This window comes from Microcaecilia unicolor, chromosome 1, assembly GCF_901765095.1.
Source record: "Microcaecilia unicolor chromosome 1, aMicUni1.1, whole genome shotgun sequence".
NCBI lineage: Eukaryota > Metazoa > Chordata > Amphibia > Gymnophiona > Siphonopidae > Microcaecilia > Microcaecilia unicolor.
Genome location: NC_044031.1, coordinates 455,584,318 through 455,603,433, shown reverse-complemented (window position 1 = coordinate 455,603,433; position 19,116 = coordinate 455,584,318). Strand labels below are relative to the sequence as shown.

The window sequence follows — 19,116 nt, the reverse complement described above, 5'->3', positions numbered from 1 at the left end:
ATAGCATTCTAAGCAATATGTAAACAATACAACAGATCTCTCTTTAAAATACATTCACACAGCAGAAAGAAATGTGCTCTGAATGTTGCAGTACAATAGAGTTATTTTGATCAACATATCTCTCAATTTATGATTTTATTCCTAAGTCCTTCTCTTTCAAACATTTCATTTTTCACATCACATTTTTTAGGAGCAGACCTAAGCAGCCCAAAAAGGTAATTCCTCCTCAGCCTTTTATTCAATAGTTGTTTAAACTTAGCAAAGCAATTTTAAAACAAACGTCTGAAAAAGACCAGCAACACTGTTTGGTTTGGAGTAGATCAGTAACCCAGGAGAGAAGTAAACAAAGTCAGAGAACCCAGGGTACGAATCTTGCCCCTCTCACTGATATCCTTTATGACTATGGCAAAACCACTTCATCTTCCATTGCTTCAAGTACAAACTGACTATCAGCACTCTGGAGCGAGAAAGACCTCCTCTTCCTGAACTCATGTTTTAAATGCCAAGTACTTATATCCAAAACCAATTTACCCTCCTTCATATTTTCTTCTGTTCACAGATTTCAGCAAGTAATCTTGATGGTTCTATTTTTCAGAAAGCAAAAAAAATTAAATAAAACTGTACTAGTAGTAAATTACCAGAAGTCACATGTACCTTTAAGCTGTTATCCTTCACAAGAGTGATCTTGACATTTGGTTCTGGAGATGGATTGTCCCACTCATCACAGAGTTGGACTATGAGTGGTTTCTGTAGTTGCTTGCCATTAATGACTGAAACAGGCTGAAAAACAAATTTAAAAGACACCAGTTTATGTGTTTCTGCTGACAAGAGGCAGCAAGTCCTTTGACTTTGGAGGATTCACACTTTTAGAATGGCTAAGCAAAGGTTAGCTATTACGCGTTCTAGATTACCCAAAAAGTACCAACACCAAGAATTCAGTGTTGGAGAAAGCAGAAGGAGAATGGCTTTTAATTTTTAAACAGCTCTTTGTTGTACTTGTGTTGTCAAGGCATGTGTCTGATCTAGAGAAGGCAGATGTGGGGCAGTTGAAATGGAACAGTAACATTCCGTTGACTAGTAAAGAATAATAAGTAAAAACAAATTGGATAATATATCAAAACATAAGTTAGTGCTGTTAACAGATTTCAAAGGATGCATTTTACAGTATAAGCACAGGCAACAAATATGATATACCGTGTTTCCCCGAAAATAGGGCATCCCCATAAAATAAGACCTACCGAGGTTTTTGGTGCCCTTAGAAAATATAAGGCCTCCCCCGAAAGTAAGGCCTAGCAAAGTTTTGTTTTTCCCGGTAAGTAGGGTCCCCCCCCCCTGAGATCGCCGGGCCCCCCTCCGTCGCTCTGAAACTAACCTCCCACCCGAGGTCGCCCCCCCCACCCGAGATGGCGCCCCCACCCGAAGTCGCCGGACCCCAACCCCCTCTGTCGCTCCGAAACTAACCTGAACTTAAGCCTCCTTTCACTTTCCTTCCAGTTCGCAGCAAACAGCAGCAGTAGGAGGGCAGGCCACTCCTTCCTTCCGTGTCCCGCCCTCGCCTGACGTAACGTAACGTCAGGCGAGGGTGGGGCTCGGAAGGAAGGAGAGGCCTGCCCTGCCCTGCTGCTCCTGCGAACTGGAAGGAAAGTGAAAGGAGGCTTAAGTTCAGGTTAGTTTCTGAGCGACGGAGGGGGGTGGGGTCCGGCGACTTCGGGTGGGAGCGCCATCTCGGGTGGGGGGTTACCGGTAGTTGCAGGAGCGACGGAGGGAAGGTGGGCGGGCCAACCGTGTTTCCCCGAAATATTAAGACATCCCCTGAAAATAAGACCTAGCGCCTTTTTGGGCGCAAAAATTAATATAAGGCAGTGTCTTATATTCGGGGAAACACGGTAGTTGTCTCTTGTCCACTAGTGGACAGTACACATTTAAACCAGTAGCAAACTACATAGTTTGGTCCCTAGATGTCACCATACATAGCAACCATTAAGAAAGCTAACCTGTTCAATCAATAAGTTCCATATGGAATATTTTGCGTCTGTGTGTGTGTGTGTGGACCATTTTTGGGGAAGATTTACTTTATCTGGAACACAAAGTTCAATCTAGTCCACGTTCACTACACAAACACACATAAGCAACACAGATAGAAACACATGTGCACACCAATTTATGCAGAGAGAGGCACACGAACATATGCCAACAGTTTGGAAACAATTCAGTGCTTCATATGCTTTCCCATGTGTTGTTCTTTCAAACCCAATGGAATTTTGGAAAGAAATTACACATAAGGGTAAAATAAACAAACAAAAAAAACAAAACAAAAAACAAAGTTACATACCTGTAACAGGTGTTGTCTGAGGGCAACATGACTTGAATCTTCACACATAGGTGAGAAAACCAACTGTATCCCAGCAACTTTTCTAGAAGTGTTTGGACTATCTCACCACACATACGTATCTGTTCCGACCTGATACTACTACCCGGGAAACTTCTCAGTCCTTTACTAGCTAGAGGAATATAACTACTTTGGGCCACGAAAGGGTTGTGAGGATTCAAATCCTACTGTCTTCAAAGAACACCCGCTACAGGTAAGTAGTTTCATTTTCTCTGAAAACAAGTAGGACTCTGAATCCTCACACATAGGACTCCCAAACTACAGACTATCTTCAATAGAAAATGTGGAAGAATAGAACATATGGTGCAACAGGCAGACACAAATACTTTTGGTGACAACAAGCCATTTTATATTTTATTTCTTTAATTTTATTTAATGAATATAAGAATAGTCATAATCATCAGTCTATTTAGCCAACTATTCTGTTTCCAACAGTGGCCACGCCAGATCACAAGGACCCGGCAAAAACCCAAATACTACTGCTACTACTAATCATTTCTATAGCGCTACATAGCAACATTCCATGCTACCAATCCCAGGGCAAGCAGTGGCTTTCCCATGTCTGTCTTAATAGCAAACTATGAACTTTTCCTCCAGGAACTTGTAAAATCCTTTTTTTTAAACCACATACGATAACCGCTGTTACCACATCCTCTGGCAAAGAGTTCCAGAGCTTAACTATTCGTTGAGTGAAAAAATATTTCCTCTTATTTGCATTAAATGTATTTCCATGTAACATTGAGTGTCCCCTAGTCTTTGTACTTTTTAAGAGCGTGAAAAAAAAATCGATTCATTTTTACCCATTCTACACCACTCAGGATTTTGTAGACCTCAATCATATCTCCCCTCAGCCGTCTCTTTTTCAAGCTGAAGAGCCCTAACCTCTATAGCCTATATACTGCCTTTCTGATGTTTTTGCAACTACATTCTACTTCAGCTATATCTTTTTTGAGTTACGATGACCAAAACTGAATGTAATACTCAAGGTGAGGGAGCAATATGGAAGCATTATAGTATTCTCGGTTGTATTTAGCATCCGTTTCCTAATAATTCCCAGCATCCTGTTTGTTTTTTTTGGCCGCCGCACACTGGACAGGTTTCGTGTATTGTCTACAATGACATCTAGATCTTTTTCTTGGGTGCTGACCCTCATGGTGAACCCTAGCATGAGGTAACAATGAATAGGATTATTCTTCCCAATGTGCATCAGCTTGCATTTGTCTATATTAAATTTCATCTGCCATTTGGACGCCCAGTCTTCCAGTTTCCTAAGGTCTTTTTGCAATTTTTCACAGTCTGCTTGTATTTTAACGACATTGAATAGTTTTGTGTCATCTGCAATTTTAATAATATCACTTGGTAGTTCCAATTACCAGATCATCTAAAATAGCACCAGTCCCAGTACAGATTTCTGCAGCACTCCACTATTCAACCCTCCTCCATTGAGAAATGGCCATGTAACCCCAATCTCTCTTTTGTGTTCAATAACCAATTCCTAATTCACACCAGAACATTGATTCCTAGAAGTATCATGAGAAACTTTGTCAAAAGCTTGCTGAAAATCTAGATACACTACATCAACCGGCTCACCTTTATCCACGTTTATTCACGCCTTCAAAGACATGAAGCAAACTGGTGAGGCAAGACTTCCCTTGGATGAAACCAAGCTGACTCTGACCCATTAAACCATGTTTATTTATGTGTTCCATAATTTTATTCTTTATAATAAGTTTCCACTATTATAGCCAGCACACACATCAGGCTTACTGGTCTATAATTTCCCGGATCACCCCGGAACCCTTTTAAAAGATTGTCGTAACATTGACCGGCCTCCAATCTTCAGGTACTACGGATACCTTTAACAACAGGTTACAGACTACTAACAACAGATCAGTAAATTCATGTTTGAGTTCTTTCAGTACCCTTGGATGCATGACATCCGGTCCAGGTGATTTACTACTTTAATTTGTCGATTTTGCTCAGTACGTCTTCTATGTTCACTGAGATTTCTTTCAGTTCCTCCGCATCATCACCCTTGAAAACCATTTCTGGTACAGGTAGATCTCTTACATATCTTCCATGAAGACCAAAGCAAGAAATTCATTCAGTTTCTCACTTCAGCCATGTCTTCCCAGAGTGCTCCTTCATGATCTAATGGTTCCATGGATTCCTTTGCAGGCTTTCTGCTTCTGATGCACATGAAAAAGTTGTTGCTGTGAATTTTTGCATCTGTGGCAAGTTTCTCTTCAAATGTTCTTTTAGTTTCCTTTATCAATGCTTTGCATCTAATTTGCCAGAGCTTATGTTGCTTCTTATTTTCTTCATTTGGATCCTTTTTCCATTCTTTGAAGGACATTCTTTTGGCTCTAATAGCCACTTTCACTTCACCTGGTTTATTTGTTTTTGGAAGACGGCCTGGAACTAAAAGAGAAGGGGCCAGGTGGATGGAGTTGGATTCTGGAGGACTGTGTAGCCAACCCTACTGTTGCATCAGAACTATTCAACTAGGTCAGGGGTAGGCAACTCCGGTCCTCGAGAGCCGCAGGCAGGTCAGGTTTTCAGGATATCCACAATGAATATGCAGGAGATAGATTTGCAAGCTCTGTCTCCATGGTATGCAAATCTATCTCCTGCATATTCATTGTGGATATCCTGAAAACCTGACCTGCCTGCGGCTCTTGAGGACTGGAGTTGCCTACCCCTGAACTAGGTAGTAGTGAGATGTGAATACATGGGCAGATGTCCATGTCACAACTCTGCAAATCTCTTCTATAGCAGGTGATCTCAAGTGAGCTAACGATGCAGACATAACTCTGACACTATGAGCTGTGACATGACCCTCTAGAAATCAGACCAGTTTGAGCATAAGTGAAGGAAATGAAATCTACTTGCAAATTGGAAAAGTGTGCATTTGATAATGGCAGCCACTATTCTGTACAGGTCAAAAGAAACAAAAAGCTGGGTGGACTTTCTTTGGGCTTTAGTCCATTCCAGATAGGCCAAGGCTGTCATGCAGTATGAAGTGTGCTGTGCATCATGCACTTTAACCTTAATGGGCACGAGGTTTAGGAAAAAAGATTGGAAGGATTATTTACTGGTTAAGACGGAACTCTGACACAACTGGCTGATTCAGTAAAACTACTCTGATACTGAAAAACTTAGTATAAGGTGGATCAGTTTCTAGGACCTTGAGCTCACTAACCCTGCATACTGAAGTGACTGCCACTAAAAGTAAGAGCTTCCAGACCAGGTACATTGTAGCAGGTATCTAGCAGAAACTTTTCTGTCAGCTAGCAACACCTGTGAAACCTTGTTAGGTAAATTCAAGGAAGACAATGTTAACCTCTCAACATCCAAGCAGTGGAGGCTAGGGGACTCTATGTTGGGATGCAACACAATGCCCTTATTCTTCATGATCAGTGAAAAACATTCCAATCTTACAGCACATCCAAAGGAAGTGTAAGCTATGTTTCTCTAGGCCAATAAGGGGCTATGAGAATAATGGCTCACCGACCTTGCTTGAGCTTCAGAGTGGTCTTCTCTATCAGGGGTGCTGGAAGGTACACATTCAAAAGACCATTCCCCCAATGAAGGAGGTAGATGTCTAAGCTTATTTTGCCAGGCAATCGTATCCTGGAGCAAAAGTGAGGTATTTTCTCACTGAATGGAGTGTGAAAGATCTATTGAGAGGGTGCCCCACTCCTGTAAGATCTTCTGGACAAATTCATTGTCCAGTGTCCACTCGTGTGTTATCAGTTAAAGAGTGAAGTGTATAGGAGGATATAGAAGGTATAACCTGGGTTGCCAGATAGGAGGGAGTAGCTGTATGCAAAATGTTAAATGTCATCACAAGAATTTTGAATTTAATTCAGTATTCAATTGGAAGCCAATGTAAATGTTGTAGCAATGAAGAGACATGATCATGTCATTTGGTATTACAAATGAGACGAGCTGCAGCGTTCTGAAGGGTTTATAGATGTTGAATACAGACAAGGGGGAGAAAACTGCATTATAAGACAATATTAATCACAAAATGAAGAAAATGAAAAAGAAAAAAAAAAGAAAAAATAGGAGGAAAACACCTAATTTAGACATTAACTCACGAATTTAGGAACAATGTTTCTTTTGCTTGCAGTTGGCCAAAAAGTCTCCTTTCACCATTGTTGAACGAGACTGATAAATTGAAAATTTTATTTGACAATAACTCTATCATTCAACAATCTAGAAATGGTGACATGTAGCTTAGCTCTTAGTATATTACTTAGCTTTTTAGCATAGCTTGAAGTGATTGTCAGCTGCTCTGTTTTTGTCTGCGCGCTGAGTGAAATGAATTTTCCATACCTTTCTAATTAAAATTCTTTACTACATGTGCAAAAATTTAATCTCTGGTGCATCCCAACAGCTTCTTTCAGTTTATTGTTTTTATTCTAGTCTACGCAGATGTGGTTTTGAGAATGCTGCTCAGCTTCTTCATTAATTACACTAATTGTTCCTATGGCTCTTTAGACATTTACGCAGCTCTATGTATCTCTGTCTAAGCAAGTTGTGCTGAGATTTGGGGTAGTGATGTAGGCCTAGGAAGTTGAGCTCCTGATATTGTAGCAGAACCAGACATACAACCAGAAGGTGCAAGGAGAGGAAAGCTTTTGCATATTCCTTTCTCTTGAAAGGTGGCAGGAACAAAGACTGATTTATGCGAAAATGGCTAATGTAATGCCGATTTTTAAAAAAGGTTCCAGAGGAGATCAGGAAATTATAGACTGGTGAGTCTGATGTTGGCGCCGGCCAAAATGATAGAGACTATTATAAAGAACAAAATTACAGAGCATATTCAAAAGCATGGATTAATGAGACAAAGTCAACATGGATTTAGTGAAGGGAAATCTTGCCTCAACAATCTACTACATTTCTTTGAAGGGGTGAACAAACATGTGGATAAAGGTAAGCTGGTTGATATTGTGTATCTGGATTTTCAGAAGGCGTTTGACAAAGTACCTCATGAAAGACTCCAAAGGGAAATTGGAGAGTCATGGGATAGGAGGAAGTGTTCTATTGTGAATTAAAAACTGGTTAAAAGATAGAAAACAGAGAGTAGGGTTAAATGGTCAGTTTTCTCAATGGAGAAGGGTAGTTAGTGGGGTTCCCCAGGGGTCTGTGCTGGGACCGCTGCTTTTTAACATATTTATAAATGACCTAGAGATGGGAGTAACTAGTGAGGTAATTAAATTTGCTGATGACACAAAGTTATTCAGTCGTTAAATCACGGGAGGATTGTGAAAAATTACAAGAGGACCTTACGAGACTGGGTATCTAAATGGTAGATGACGTTTAATGTGAGCAAGTGTTAAGTGATGTACGTGGGAAAGAGGAACCTGAATTATAGCTAAGTCATGCAAGGTTCCACGTTAGGAGTCACAGTCCAAGAAAGGGATCTAGGTGTCATCGTTGATGATACATTGAAACCTTCTGCTCAGTGTGCTGCTGCGGCTAAGAAAGCAAATAGAATGTTAGGTATTATTAGGAAAGGAATGGAAAACAAAAGTGAGGATGTTATAAATGCCTTTGTATCGCTCCATGGTACGACCGCACCTCGAATATTGTGTTCAATTCTGGTCGCCACATCTCAAAAAAGAAAGAGTGGAATTAGAAAAGGTACAGAGAAGGGCGTCGAAAATGATAAAGGGGATGGAATGACTTTCCTATGAGGAAAGGCTAAAGCGACTAGGGCTCTTCAGCATGGAGAAAAAGCGGCTTTGAGGAGATATGATAGAGGTCTATAAAATAATGAGTGGAGTTGAATGGTTAGATGTGAAGCGTCTGTATACGCTTTCCAAAAATATTAGGACTAGGGGGCATGCAATGAAGCTACATTGTAGTCAATTAAAAACAAATTGGAGAAAACATTTCTTCACTCAACGTGTAATTAAACTCTGGAATTCATTGCTAGAGAATGTGATAAAGGCGGTTAGCTTAGTGGAGTTAAAAAAAAAAGGTGTGGACGGCTTCCTAAAGGAAAAGTCCATAGACCATTATTAAATGGACTTGGGGAAAATCCACTATTTCTGGGATAAGCAGTATAAAATGTTTTGTACTATCTTGGGCTCTTGCCAGGTATTTGTGACCTGGATTGGCCACTGTTGGAAACAGGATGCTGGGCTTGATGGACCTTTGGTCTTTCCCAGTATGGCAATACTTATGTACTTATGGAAAGGCAAGACAGACTTCAACAGAAAGGAGGGTACAGTCACCCTGGCTTCCGAGAACAAAGAAAGGGTTCCCTGCAAAACGAGACCTGAAGCTCAGAGATGCAACAAGCTGAAGCACCCATGACGAGAAAATAAGTCTTCAATGTGTGGACCTTGATAGTAGTTTTCTTCAAGGGCTCAAACGGAGACTTCTGGTGAGCCTGGAGGACCAGAGTAAGATTCCAAGGAAGAGCTTAAGATGGTTGACCCCTTTAAGAAAACACAACACATCATGGAGAGCAGCCAATGATGAACATGTTACACACCCCTGAAAGCAAGCCAAAGCAGCCACAGGAACCCGTAAATTGTTGAAAGCCAGACCCTTTTAAAAACCATTCTGTAGAACGGACAAAAGCTGGGGTAAAGAAAAATGAAAAAGTGAAATAACCCAGTCTGAGCACCACACAGCAAACACTTTCCAGATCTGAGCATACGCCTGAAGACTTGGAACACTTCTTGGCCTACAGCAAAGTTGTAATCATCACCTCAGGATAGCCCTTCTTACATAGCTGTGACCTCTCAAGAGCCAAGCCATAAGATCAAACAGGGACAGATTCTCCATGTGAACTTGCCCCTTAGAGAGAAGACTCAGGAACAGAGGAGCCAAAACAGCTTGTCCACAAGAAGCTGTATGAGATCCACATAACATTGTCTGCGTGGCCAAATCTGGGGCTATCAATATTACCCACCCCAGACGAAGAAGAATTCTCTGAAGAACTCTATCATTGGCAATGGGGGAAAGATGTAAAGCAAGACCAACTCCAGCTACTGCTGTAGCAGCATATCAATCCCCTATGAACTGGACTCATAAGAACATAAGAACAGCCATACTGGGTCAGACCAATGGTCCATCTAGACCAGTATCCTGCTTCAAACAGTAGCCAATTCAGTTCACAAGTACCTAGTAGAAACCAAAATAGTAGCAACATTCTATGCTACCGATTCCAGGATTCAAGATCCGAGGAACATATATATTGCAGCTCAATGCCATCAGATCCAGGATGGTAGTCCCCATTGCTCTGTGACCAGCTGAAACGCCTCAAGAGACAACTCCCAATCTCCTGGGTCTAGTGTTTTTAATCAGAAAATCCACTTGCATGTTCAGAGCTCCAACAATTTGAGCCACTGAAAAGATGGAACGTGTCTCTTGGCCCACTGAATTAGAAGGCAAGCTTTTACTGCAAGTTCCTCCTTGTCTGTTTAGATGTAATATGATGTCAGTTCAATTGTCAGAATTAAATATGCAGCAGAATTATTGAAATGTGTAGCATAATATTGATTATGCTGAATCAGAATCAAAAATACAGCTTTAAAAATATATTTGAAACTGCAGCAGAAACTGGCTTTCACTCCAAGCTCATTTCCCCCTCCCTTTTTCCTGGGAAACTCAGTGCTCCCCTTCCTCCCCCTTTAACAAAAGACTAAGAGACTGTTTCAAAGTTTTAAATTGACTCTCTTCCTCGGATCAAAAAAGCCTGGCTGATCAACACAACAAAGACCAGTAGAGGCAAGGAGACAGGCAGGCGGGAAAGGTATAACTCCAGCTATTGACTCAGAATGAAAGAATAAACAGGAAGCAATAAACCACTTGCCACAGAGGACTCAGTGCTCCCCCTTTCAGATAAGACTTCAGCACATGTAAAGACAAAGGGCTGATGGCATGTGACCCCTTGCAAACTACAATACCCAAGATCCCCTGCAAACTACAATATCCAGGGCTCAGGGAACATTTTAAAAAGCCTGGGAACAGCCCAGCTCTCTCTCTTGGGACCTGCCTGCTCTTGGGAATCTGCTGCTGTGAAGACCTGCCTCTGCCTCATGGCTCTTCACTGGACCACAGCATGCTCTATAACAAAGACTGTTCTGTAAGTTTTAACCTCTGATTTAAAAATCTGCTACTTTACTTAAGCACAGATTATCTGTAAAGATCTCTTAAAAGAACTATCTCTCGCTTGTAACCTTATTTATATGATTGCATTAATCATATTGTAACTTAAACACTTTTGAAGCTAAATATATATATGGTCTGTTCTTTCTTAAACCTGGTAATGCAGGTTAATGCAATCCAATAAATATATTTACTTCCTTTCATTCAGTGTAATTGTAGATCTTGTTGTTTTAATCAGCAACTGGTGGAGAATTAAAAAAAAAAAAAAAATATATATATATAAAATTATAAATATTAGTGAGTGCTCTAGCTATCCCCAAGTAAATTATTTCTTGTAACATATATAGGCTACTGGTATCATATTGTCCAAAATAATTCGAACCAGGCATCCCCTGAGATGAACCTGAAAGGTATGCAGAGCTTTCTGGAGAGCTCTAAGCTCCAGATGATTGATCAGTCATAGTACATGAGAATAATTATGCTGGCAGTGGGCTCCCCAACCCTTGAAGCTCGCATCCATAACCACCACTATCCACTATGGGGACCCCTACAGCATTCCCTTTAGCAGATGGCTTGACTGAAACCATAACTGCATGCTGAGCTTCGCCTGCAGCAGTCAAGCAAAGCAACAACCACACTCCTGTGACATTGGAGACCAGTGAGACAAGAAGCGCTGAAGAGGCCTCATATGTGCTCTGGCCCAGGGAACCACTTCAAATGTCGTAGCCATGGAGCCTAAGACCTGAACATAAACCCACGCATGTGGACTGGGAATCTGGAGCAAATGGCTTATTTGGGTCTGAAGCTTGTCTCTCCTGAGATCCGGAAGAAAAACTCTGCCCTGAAGGATGGCAAAATGGACCCTCAAATACTTCATTCAGAGGATGAGATCAATTGACTCTTGGCAAAATTGGTCACCACCCCAGAGGTTGCAAGAGAGCAATTACCCGAGAACTAACTTGAACACACTCCTGAAAGGAGGATGCTCTGATCAACCAATCATCCAGGAAAGGGTGAAACTTGATCCTCTCTCACCTGAGAAAGGCTGCCACCACCATCATAAACTTGGAAAAGGTCCTGAGAGCCATCAACAGACTGAATGGCAGAGGTCAAAATTGAAAATGCTTTCCAAAGACCACGAACCAAAGGAAGCTAAATGGGAATGTGGAAGTGTGAAGAAACTGTGTGTTTTAAGCCTGTAAAATATACTGGATATTTTCCTGAATTGATTATGTTCTAACGTGTATTTCTCCTATTTGGCCAGCAAATGGTGGATGTTTATGCTTAAAGCTGTTACAGAGGACTGACTTCTCTTTCTTTTAGTTGGCACACAGATAACAGGAAGTGACTGTAGTGATGTAACCAATTTTTATTTGAAATTTGACTGTTCTGGGCTCTGATTGGCCTGGAGTTTGAAATTACCCAGCAGATGCTGGCTGTTGCTTCAGTTTCAGTCCGGGAGAAGGAGAGGTCACTTTGCTTAAGATCTGTGAACAGATATAGACCCTGATCTCCCCAGGTACTTTCTAGGAAGTAAGCAAATATTTAGTTTTCTAATTGATCCATTTTCAGTTAATTGTTACTGTTTGCTATTTGCACTTTTTTTGGCCACTGTTCCAAGTTCTGAGAATAAACACATTTGTTTGTTCGTTCTACCTGTCTGGACTGATAAAGAATCCTGGTGGCTTGTGTGTTGGGTCTGTGAGTGCTTTCTGGGAACTGAGGGACCACTGGGAGCGTTGATCCTGGAACCTAGAAATCACTGGGGATAATTGGAGAGTGGGAAACTCACTCAGAGGCAGTTATGACCCAGTCGGTGGGAGGAGGGTGCTAGTGCAGAGCACAAGCGGCAGGTGCAGGTGGACCTGAGCTGTGCTGGGGATAGACCCTCTGAGTGGCTGCGGGGTAACCCCAGATGGGTGGCTAGGTGTTTTGTGACAAGAAGTAAACCTCCTTGAGATCTAGGGATGTAAGAAATTCCCCAGGATGTACTGTTGCTATTACAGAATACACTGTTTCCATGCAGAAATGCTTGACTCGTAGAAAATTTGTTGACTCACTGAGGACCAGCCAATAGGAGTCCCCTTTCTCTGAAACCACAAAACAGATGGAGTAACAACCTTGTCTCTTTTCGTGAGCTGGGTTGGAAAGTTGAAAGCACCAGTCATCCCTTCAGCAAAGCCTAATATGGGGATTCCAAGAAAAAATTTGCAATGGGGGAGAATTCTAATCTGTAACCTTCTCTGATAATATCCAACACCCATTTTTCTAACGTAATTTTGGCCCACTTTTCGTAAAACCTGAAAAGCAACCCAACTAGAAGTATGGAGACTGGACTGGAAAGCCCATCATTGTGAAGGGTGGGAGGCTGGAAAGGTTCTGGAAGGCTGAGACAAGCTGTGCTTTTCCAAATTAAAGGACTGCCTCTGCTGATATCTCAGTCTCTGATAGGATGGAGCATGTCCAGACTTATACTCCTTGGAGTTCTCAAGGTGACAGCATGACTGGTTAGTCCGAAAGGAACCTCTTGGTTTAACCTCCAGTAGATGCTGAGACTTGGAGTCCCCCAAGTCCTTAACTGATTTGTATAGGTCTTCCCCAACGAGGAGTTTACCCTGAAAGGGAAGCTCAGCAAACACTGTTAAGAAGCAGCAACCAATTCCCACTGGTGAAGCCACAGGTTCCTGACTTTGACTACCAAGGCCATCTGCTTAGCTGACGCACTGACCAAATCATACAACGCATTAGCCAAATAAGCCATGCCCATTTCCAGATAAGGAAAATCCTGAGAAACCTGGGATTCTGAAGCAGAAAGGGAGTCCGCTGCCCTCTGAATCAAAAAAAAATGGGCCAAGGCTACATAACAGCTCCACACTGAAGCTTGCAAGGACAAGGCAGAAATCTCAAAGATCAGCTTCAAGGAAGAATCAAGCTTACTATCTTGAATGCCTTTAAGAACAATACTCCTTCAACAGAGAGAGAGTGGTCTTCTTGGTCACTGCAGCTACCAAGGCATTCACCTTGGACAACTACAACTTCTTTAACTCCTCTGGAGAGAGTGAATAGGATACAGACGAGTTATGGCCGTATCCACCCTAAGGGTAGCATCTGGAGTACTCCACTGAGCAAATATCAACTCCTGTATAGCCTCATATACAGGAAAAGATTTAGGAGTCTTCTTGGTACTAGCCATCATACCGAGATAGACTGTGAGGCAAGAGAAGAGATATTAAGCACCTCCAAAATGTTGGTAATGAACACCTGCTATTCTTCCTTATGGAACATCCTGACAGCAGTAGAATCATCTGTCTTATCCAGATGGAGTTTTCCCTCCTCCAACCCCTCAGGCAACACTGACTGCAAGGACACAGCAGATAAACCACCCTCTGAAGGAAGAGAAGATGGCCAAGAAATGAGAGCCGCATCTGAGAGGGAGTACAAGCATCTCCTTTTTGGATCAGGGTCCCCTGAAGCCTGAGAATGCTTTCATAGAAAGGCTTGATGGAGGAGGAGAACAGTCAGGAGAAAAGGGCAACTGGGAGCCACTGTCAGAAGGAAAAGAAAGCAGCTGAGATCCTGAGGCAGATACTGTGTGGGAGGCAACAGTCTGAAAGGGTAGAAAAGGAGCCTCTGCACTTCATGGATCCAAGGATGACCGTTGGAGCTTCATCCAATGAGGATCCTGAACCCTGACAGGACTGCAGTGTGCTGAACCCCACATCGAAATTCCCAGTGCCCATCATTATTGCAGAGGATGGTGTGCGAAAACTTACTGTTCCAATGCTGCCACTCCACTCCAAACCATGGTAACAACATTCCACAGCCCGCGGCCAGCAGATAAAGAAGGTGAAAGCAAAACCACAAACAACCTGACAGCAATTAAAGATTTAAAGTTTTTACTCACCCCAGCAATGCTCCTACTTTGGAGGGTTAACAGCCTTTTCTCTGTAAGGAAAAGTGCTTGCACTGGCTGAACTCAATCACCTCTTTGCAGCAAGCCGCCTACAACAGAATCTTGTGTGGTTGAAAGGCAATAGCCTCTAACTCCCTAGAAGTCTTTTTTTTTAATGAGAAAGGAGGAGAAGTCCATAGCAGGAAGGAGAGGGGGAATGGACCTGGTATCACCAGGCATACTCCCAACAGGTACCAGCAGTAGCCTAAGAACTCCCAAGCTCCACTGAACCAGCAAACTGGGATCTGCTGTTACAGAGGAAACCAGGAGCTGCTAAGACCCCATCTACCACCTGCTGAGATAAAGGAAATACTGACTGATCAGGCTACCCTATATCAGAGTTCAGAACTTGTCCTCTATCTCCACCTGCTGGTATATGGTCACAACCCACTTGTCTCTGGATTCATCTGCTTTAAAAAGGAATGCTCCATTTGTATGTCTGGTGACTTGCTTGTCTTTACAGGATGCATTTAAAATAGCCTCCTTTCCATTTGTTTTCTTAGTTTAATAAGTGATACATACAAGAATTTGGGTATGAAGCTAAAGTAGGTCCCAATAAGACTTACCTCCTTTAACCCAGGCCAATCCACAAGAATAAGTTTTGCTGGAGGTCCTGCAGTCAGATTCACTCGTATATAATCAGAAAATTCTCGCCAAGCAAAACACAATTCTTTGCTTCCAGGATGTACAGGACTAAATTTTATGCCCTTGACTTTCATAGCTTGTGTGCTTTCCTATTAAAGCAATAACATACATGTTTGAACCGTAAAATGTAAAAGTAAAATTATTTAAACAGTAGAAATGTAGGAGTGGACAAGCGAACACTGTACACGGCCTGCAGCCATCACTAGACTGGCAGGACAACCTCAAGCTCTGTGCATACTACCTATGGACTCTGCTCTTTGCACACAACTTATGGACTTTACCTTCTTTGTGGCATACTTTATACTTGAATGTTTACTGAACTTTTGCATCTTTTTGTATTGTGCCTTAACCATCAACTGTCAGCTCCTGCTAGCTAGATAGATAACTGTTTGAGACAGGATGCAGACGCGTTAGATAAACAGCGTTACACACTGTTTACTTTATCTGGACTTTTGTGGACTTTTGCACTAACAGGATTTTCTATTTGGACTTTGCATTCACACTTGCACCTTTGCTTTGTACCAAAACCTCAGCTTTTATATAATGAGCCTAGACTAAGACCTAAACCTGTGCAGTTTGGACTTTTACTAGTAGTATGTATTTGTTAACCAGCAGCGAAGATAACAAGTTGTAGTAGTCAGCAATTTAGGGTTGTAGGGAAGGCAGCTGGCTCTGCCAGCGCAGTCTCGTGATCCATGCATAGAGGCTGTATTGTGTAAAGGTGCTGGAACACTGCAATAAGTTACATTTCTTGCAAAGTAACAATTTCTATGAAAGCTATGAAACTGACGTATCTTTTCTCTGTGAGAACTACAGAACTACTAATGTATTGTGCATGTGCCTGTACTGCGCATGTGTATGTGTGATGTATGGTGCGTTTTATGCGCTTGACCAGTAATCTGTATAAGAACGAGTGTCAGGTGACGCTCGTGACGCAGTATCCTGAGATTGAACTCAGTACTGTTCATTGCTAGCAATAAAGCTGCCTTGTCTTCGGAACCATTTGCCTCTTGTCTCCTGATTTACTTAGCCGAAGATTCTGTTACAGAAACATAGGCTAAAACAGAGGAGCAAGGGGAGGGATGGCCTAGGCTGAACAGATTTTCTTTCTTCCCCCATTCCTTTCTTCCACAAGATAGCTTTCAGACTCACACAATCTCCTGCTATCTCCTCTCTATGCCCCCATTCTCATTCAGTTGCTCTCACCTTTCACTGCTCTATCCACACAACACTCTTGCACTCCCCTCCTCTGTGACCTCTCCTTCCTTGTCATTACCTGAGTTGCAAGAGGTGGTTTCCCACCTCTGGCTGCTGATTGGCTCATTTTGCTGGCCAGGATCAGTCAAGAGGTAACAGGTAGGAAAATCAGCAGCTTTCTCCTGCTTCTGCCATAATCCCAGTGCCTGCCCTATTTTCAGCTGGATTTTTTTTTTTGTTACATTTGTACCCCGCACTTTCCCACTCATGGCAGGCTCAATGAGGCTTACATGGGGCAACGGAGGGTTAAGTGACTTGCCCAGAGTCACAAGGAGCTGCCTGTGCCTGAAGTGTATTAATCCTATTAATTATCAGTTTGAGTTTTGAGAATGCTTAGACTCAAGACTTATACTGGGTAAACATTATAATCACATTACAAAGTAAATATTTATTTTACATTTTTTCAGACTAATGGAATTATTTGGTCACTTTTCTTTCCAACCCAAGAGCCTGCTGGAAAGCAATTATGCATAAATTGAAACATGTCTGTCTGTGGACAAAATAATCCTCTGAAAATTTAATAGAGTAGAACAATGTTTGGAACTGAAAAAAAAAACTGGTTAAAAAAAAAACACAGTTTGAAAATGGGCCAGACTGAACCAGGTATTCCAGAGATTTATAAACTCCCCACCCCCCTTCCAAAAAAAAGTTGCCCAAAACATTTTATGGGAGAAAGTTGTTACAGCATACAAACACTGATCTATTGTAATATACCAGTTAAGGAACTATGCCTTTAAATTTTCCTAATCCCAAATGTGGTGATAGATATTTCAATAGAGGGGGTATATTAGAACATCATATACATATAACCCAGCTCTTACAAATATCATTAAATTCCATTTTAGTCAAAGGCATTTAGAGATATTTACTATCAAATGTAGGATCTTTCAGAATTCATCCAGTAAACACCACACAGGCTTATTGATGTGAGCCAGGCACTTTTATGGTGAACTGGTATTCCTCATTTGATCCATCAATTTAATCAAAGCACCAAAATACTTTTTTTCTTTTTTCTTATATAACTTAAAACATAGGCACTTAGCTCTATCTGTAGCATAGCTCAAAAAACTTCCTTCTTTGAAAAACTTTAAAGAAGTATATTATTCATCCCGGAGATCCTCCCATCTCCTCTCCTGGTCATAGACACTCTCACACCTACCCCCTTATCCCTGATGGGATGACTCAGAGTGATATAAAGGTGTATTTTATTTTCTTACTTGTAAGTACACTGTGATTTATAATGGCTGAATCATATGGTTTTCATCATGGATACTATGCATAGTGACTCCTAGTGACCGACCCTGTAGTCTACTACTGGTTGCTATGTATACTGCTACCTAGGTAGCGCAGAGACAAGGCAATACTTATTGCCTTTGAACAGTGGCAACCTGACCTGTGCTTAACTATAAAATCCTTTTTTTCAGCAATCTGATCACAGTGACATCTGGCTATTTAGCGAGATATATTATTATATTTGGTTTCATCCTGTTCTTTAATTTCTTTCCAAACTTTGTTTGCCAAGTTGGTGTTGCGTATCGATTCAGAAAGGAACTAACTCATATCTTTTGTTGATCATCAATAAAATGATTCACCACAAATAAAAAATTAAATATAGAGCACCATAATAGAAACAAGGGGGGGGGGGGGGGGAGGGAGGGGATAACAGTTATATATAAAAAAAAAAAAAATTTTGAAGACTGTACGTAAGTTGTATATTGAACTGTTGCTCCACTGAATTCTGTAAATTGCATTGATGCTGCCATGTTAAGATGGAATTGTACTTTTAGACTTGTCATCAATGAAAATCGTTAACTTTAAAGAGAGGGAATAGGGACGGGGTGGGGGTGTTTGGGGATAAAAAAGAAAATTTCATTGACTGTGGAAAGCTGAATGATTTTCTTGAACTTGAGCAATGTTCATGTTGAAGTTTTCTGCTTGTTTGTACTGATCTTTCAGTCAATAAAAAGATTTAAACATAATTTCTTTCCAAACTTTTCCAGGTGAAAGAAACAAAGATCAAAACACACACACATACAGGGCTGGTCTTAGCAAGTGTGGGGCCCTGTGCAGACCAGTTCGCTGGACCCCCCCCCCAGTCCCGCCCCTCGTTGACAACATATGTTTTCAACATTTTCTTTTATTTCAAATTAAGACAAATCAAGCAAAGCTTGTACACAAAAACTAATTCAAACATGAAAAATGCTATACTAAGAAACCTTGGGGTTTACAAAGCAAAACCATGTGCACTTAAGGACTAGATAAATGAATTAAAACGAATCCCCTTAATATGTAATACTTGGTAGCAATAATGAAAGTGACTGAATGTTCAGACAGCAAGCAGCCTGAGCCAACAGATTTATTTTCCATTGAACATAATTAACTTTGTATGAACTTGGCTGCTAATAGTGTGCTGAACAGGACAATGTTGGCAAATTTAGCCACACCCGTTTACCAGCCATGGCACACATAAACACTAATCACTGAAAATATTACACCAGTACAGAAGAAAAATAACTTGTTTTTTTTTTCATTTTAAATAATTTCTGTAAGCTGTTACAGCTCCAGTACATCCAGTGAAAAATAAGACAGCAGATGTAAACTCTCAAATTGGACATATTCCAAAAACTAAAATGAAAATAAAATATTTTTTTCTACCTTTGTTGTCTGGTGATTTTGTTTTTCTGATCATGTTGGTCCCAATCTCTGATTCTGCTGCTATCTGTTCTCTTAACTCTGTTTC

At 41.3% G+C, this 19,116-nt stretch overlaps 1 protein-coding gene across 2 annotated transcripts in view; it reads right to left on the bottom strand.

The window, feature by feature from the left end:
* Window positions 1-19,116, bottom strand: part of SMCHD1 (structural maintenance of chromosomes flexible hinge domain containing 1) — a 735,404-nt gene that overhangs the window by 336,160 nt on the left and 380,128 nt on the right. For both annotated transcript variants that reach the window (XM_030213010.1, XM_030213015.1), the window contains exons 29-30: window positions 15,041-15,208; window positions 655-780 (exon numbers count right to left, since the gene is read on the bottom strand). In XM_030213010.1, coding sequence (XP_030068870.1) covers window positions 655-780; window positions 15,041-15,208 — 294 coding nt within the window. The remainder of the gene's footprint in view (window positions 1-654; window positions 781-15,040; window positions 15,209-19,116) is intronic.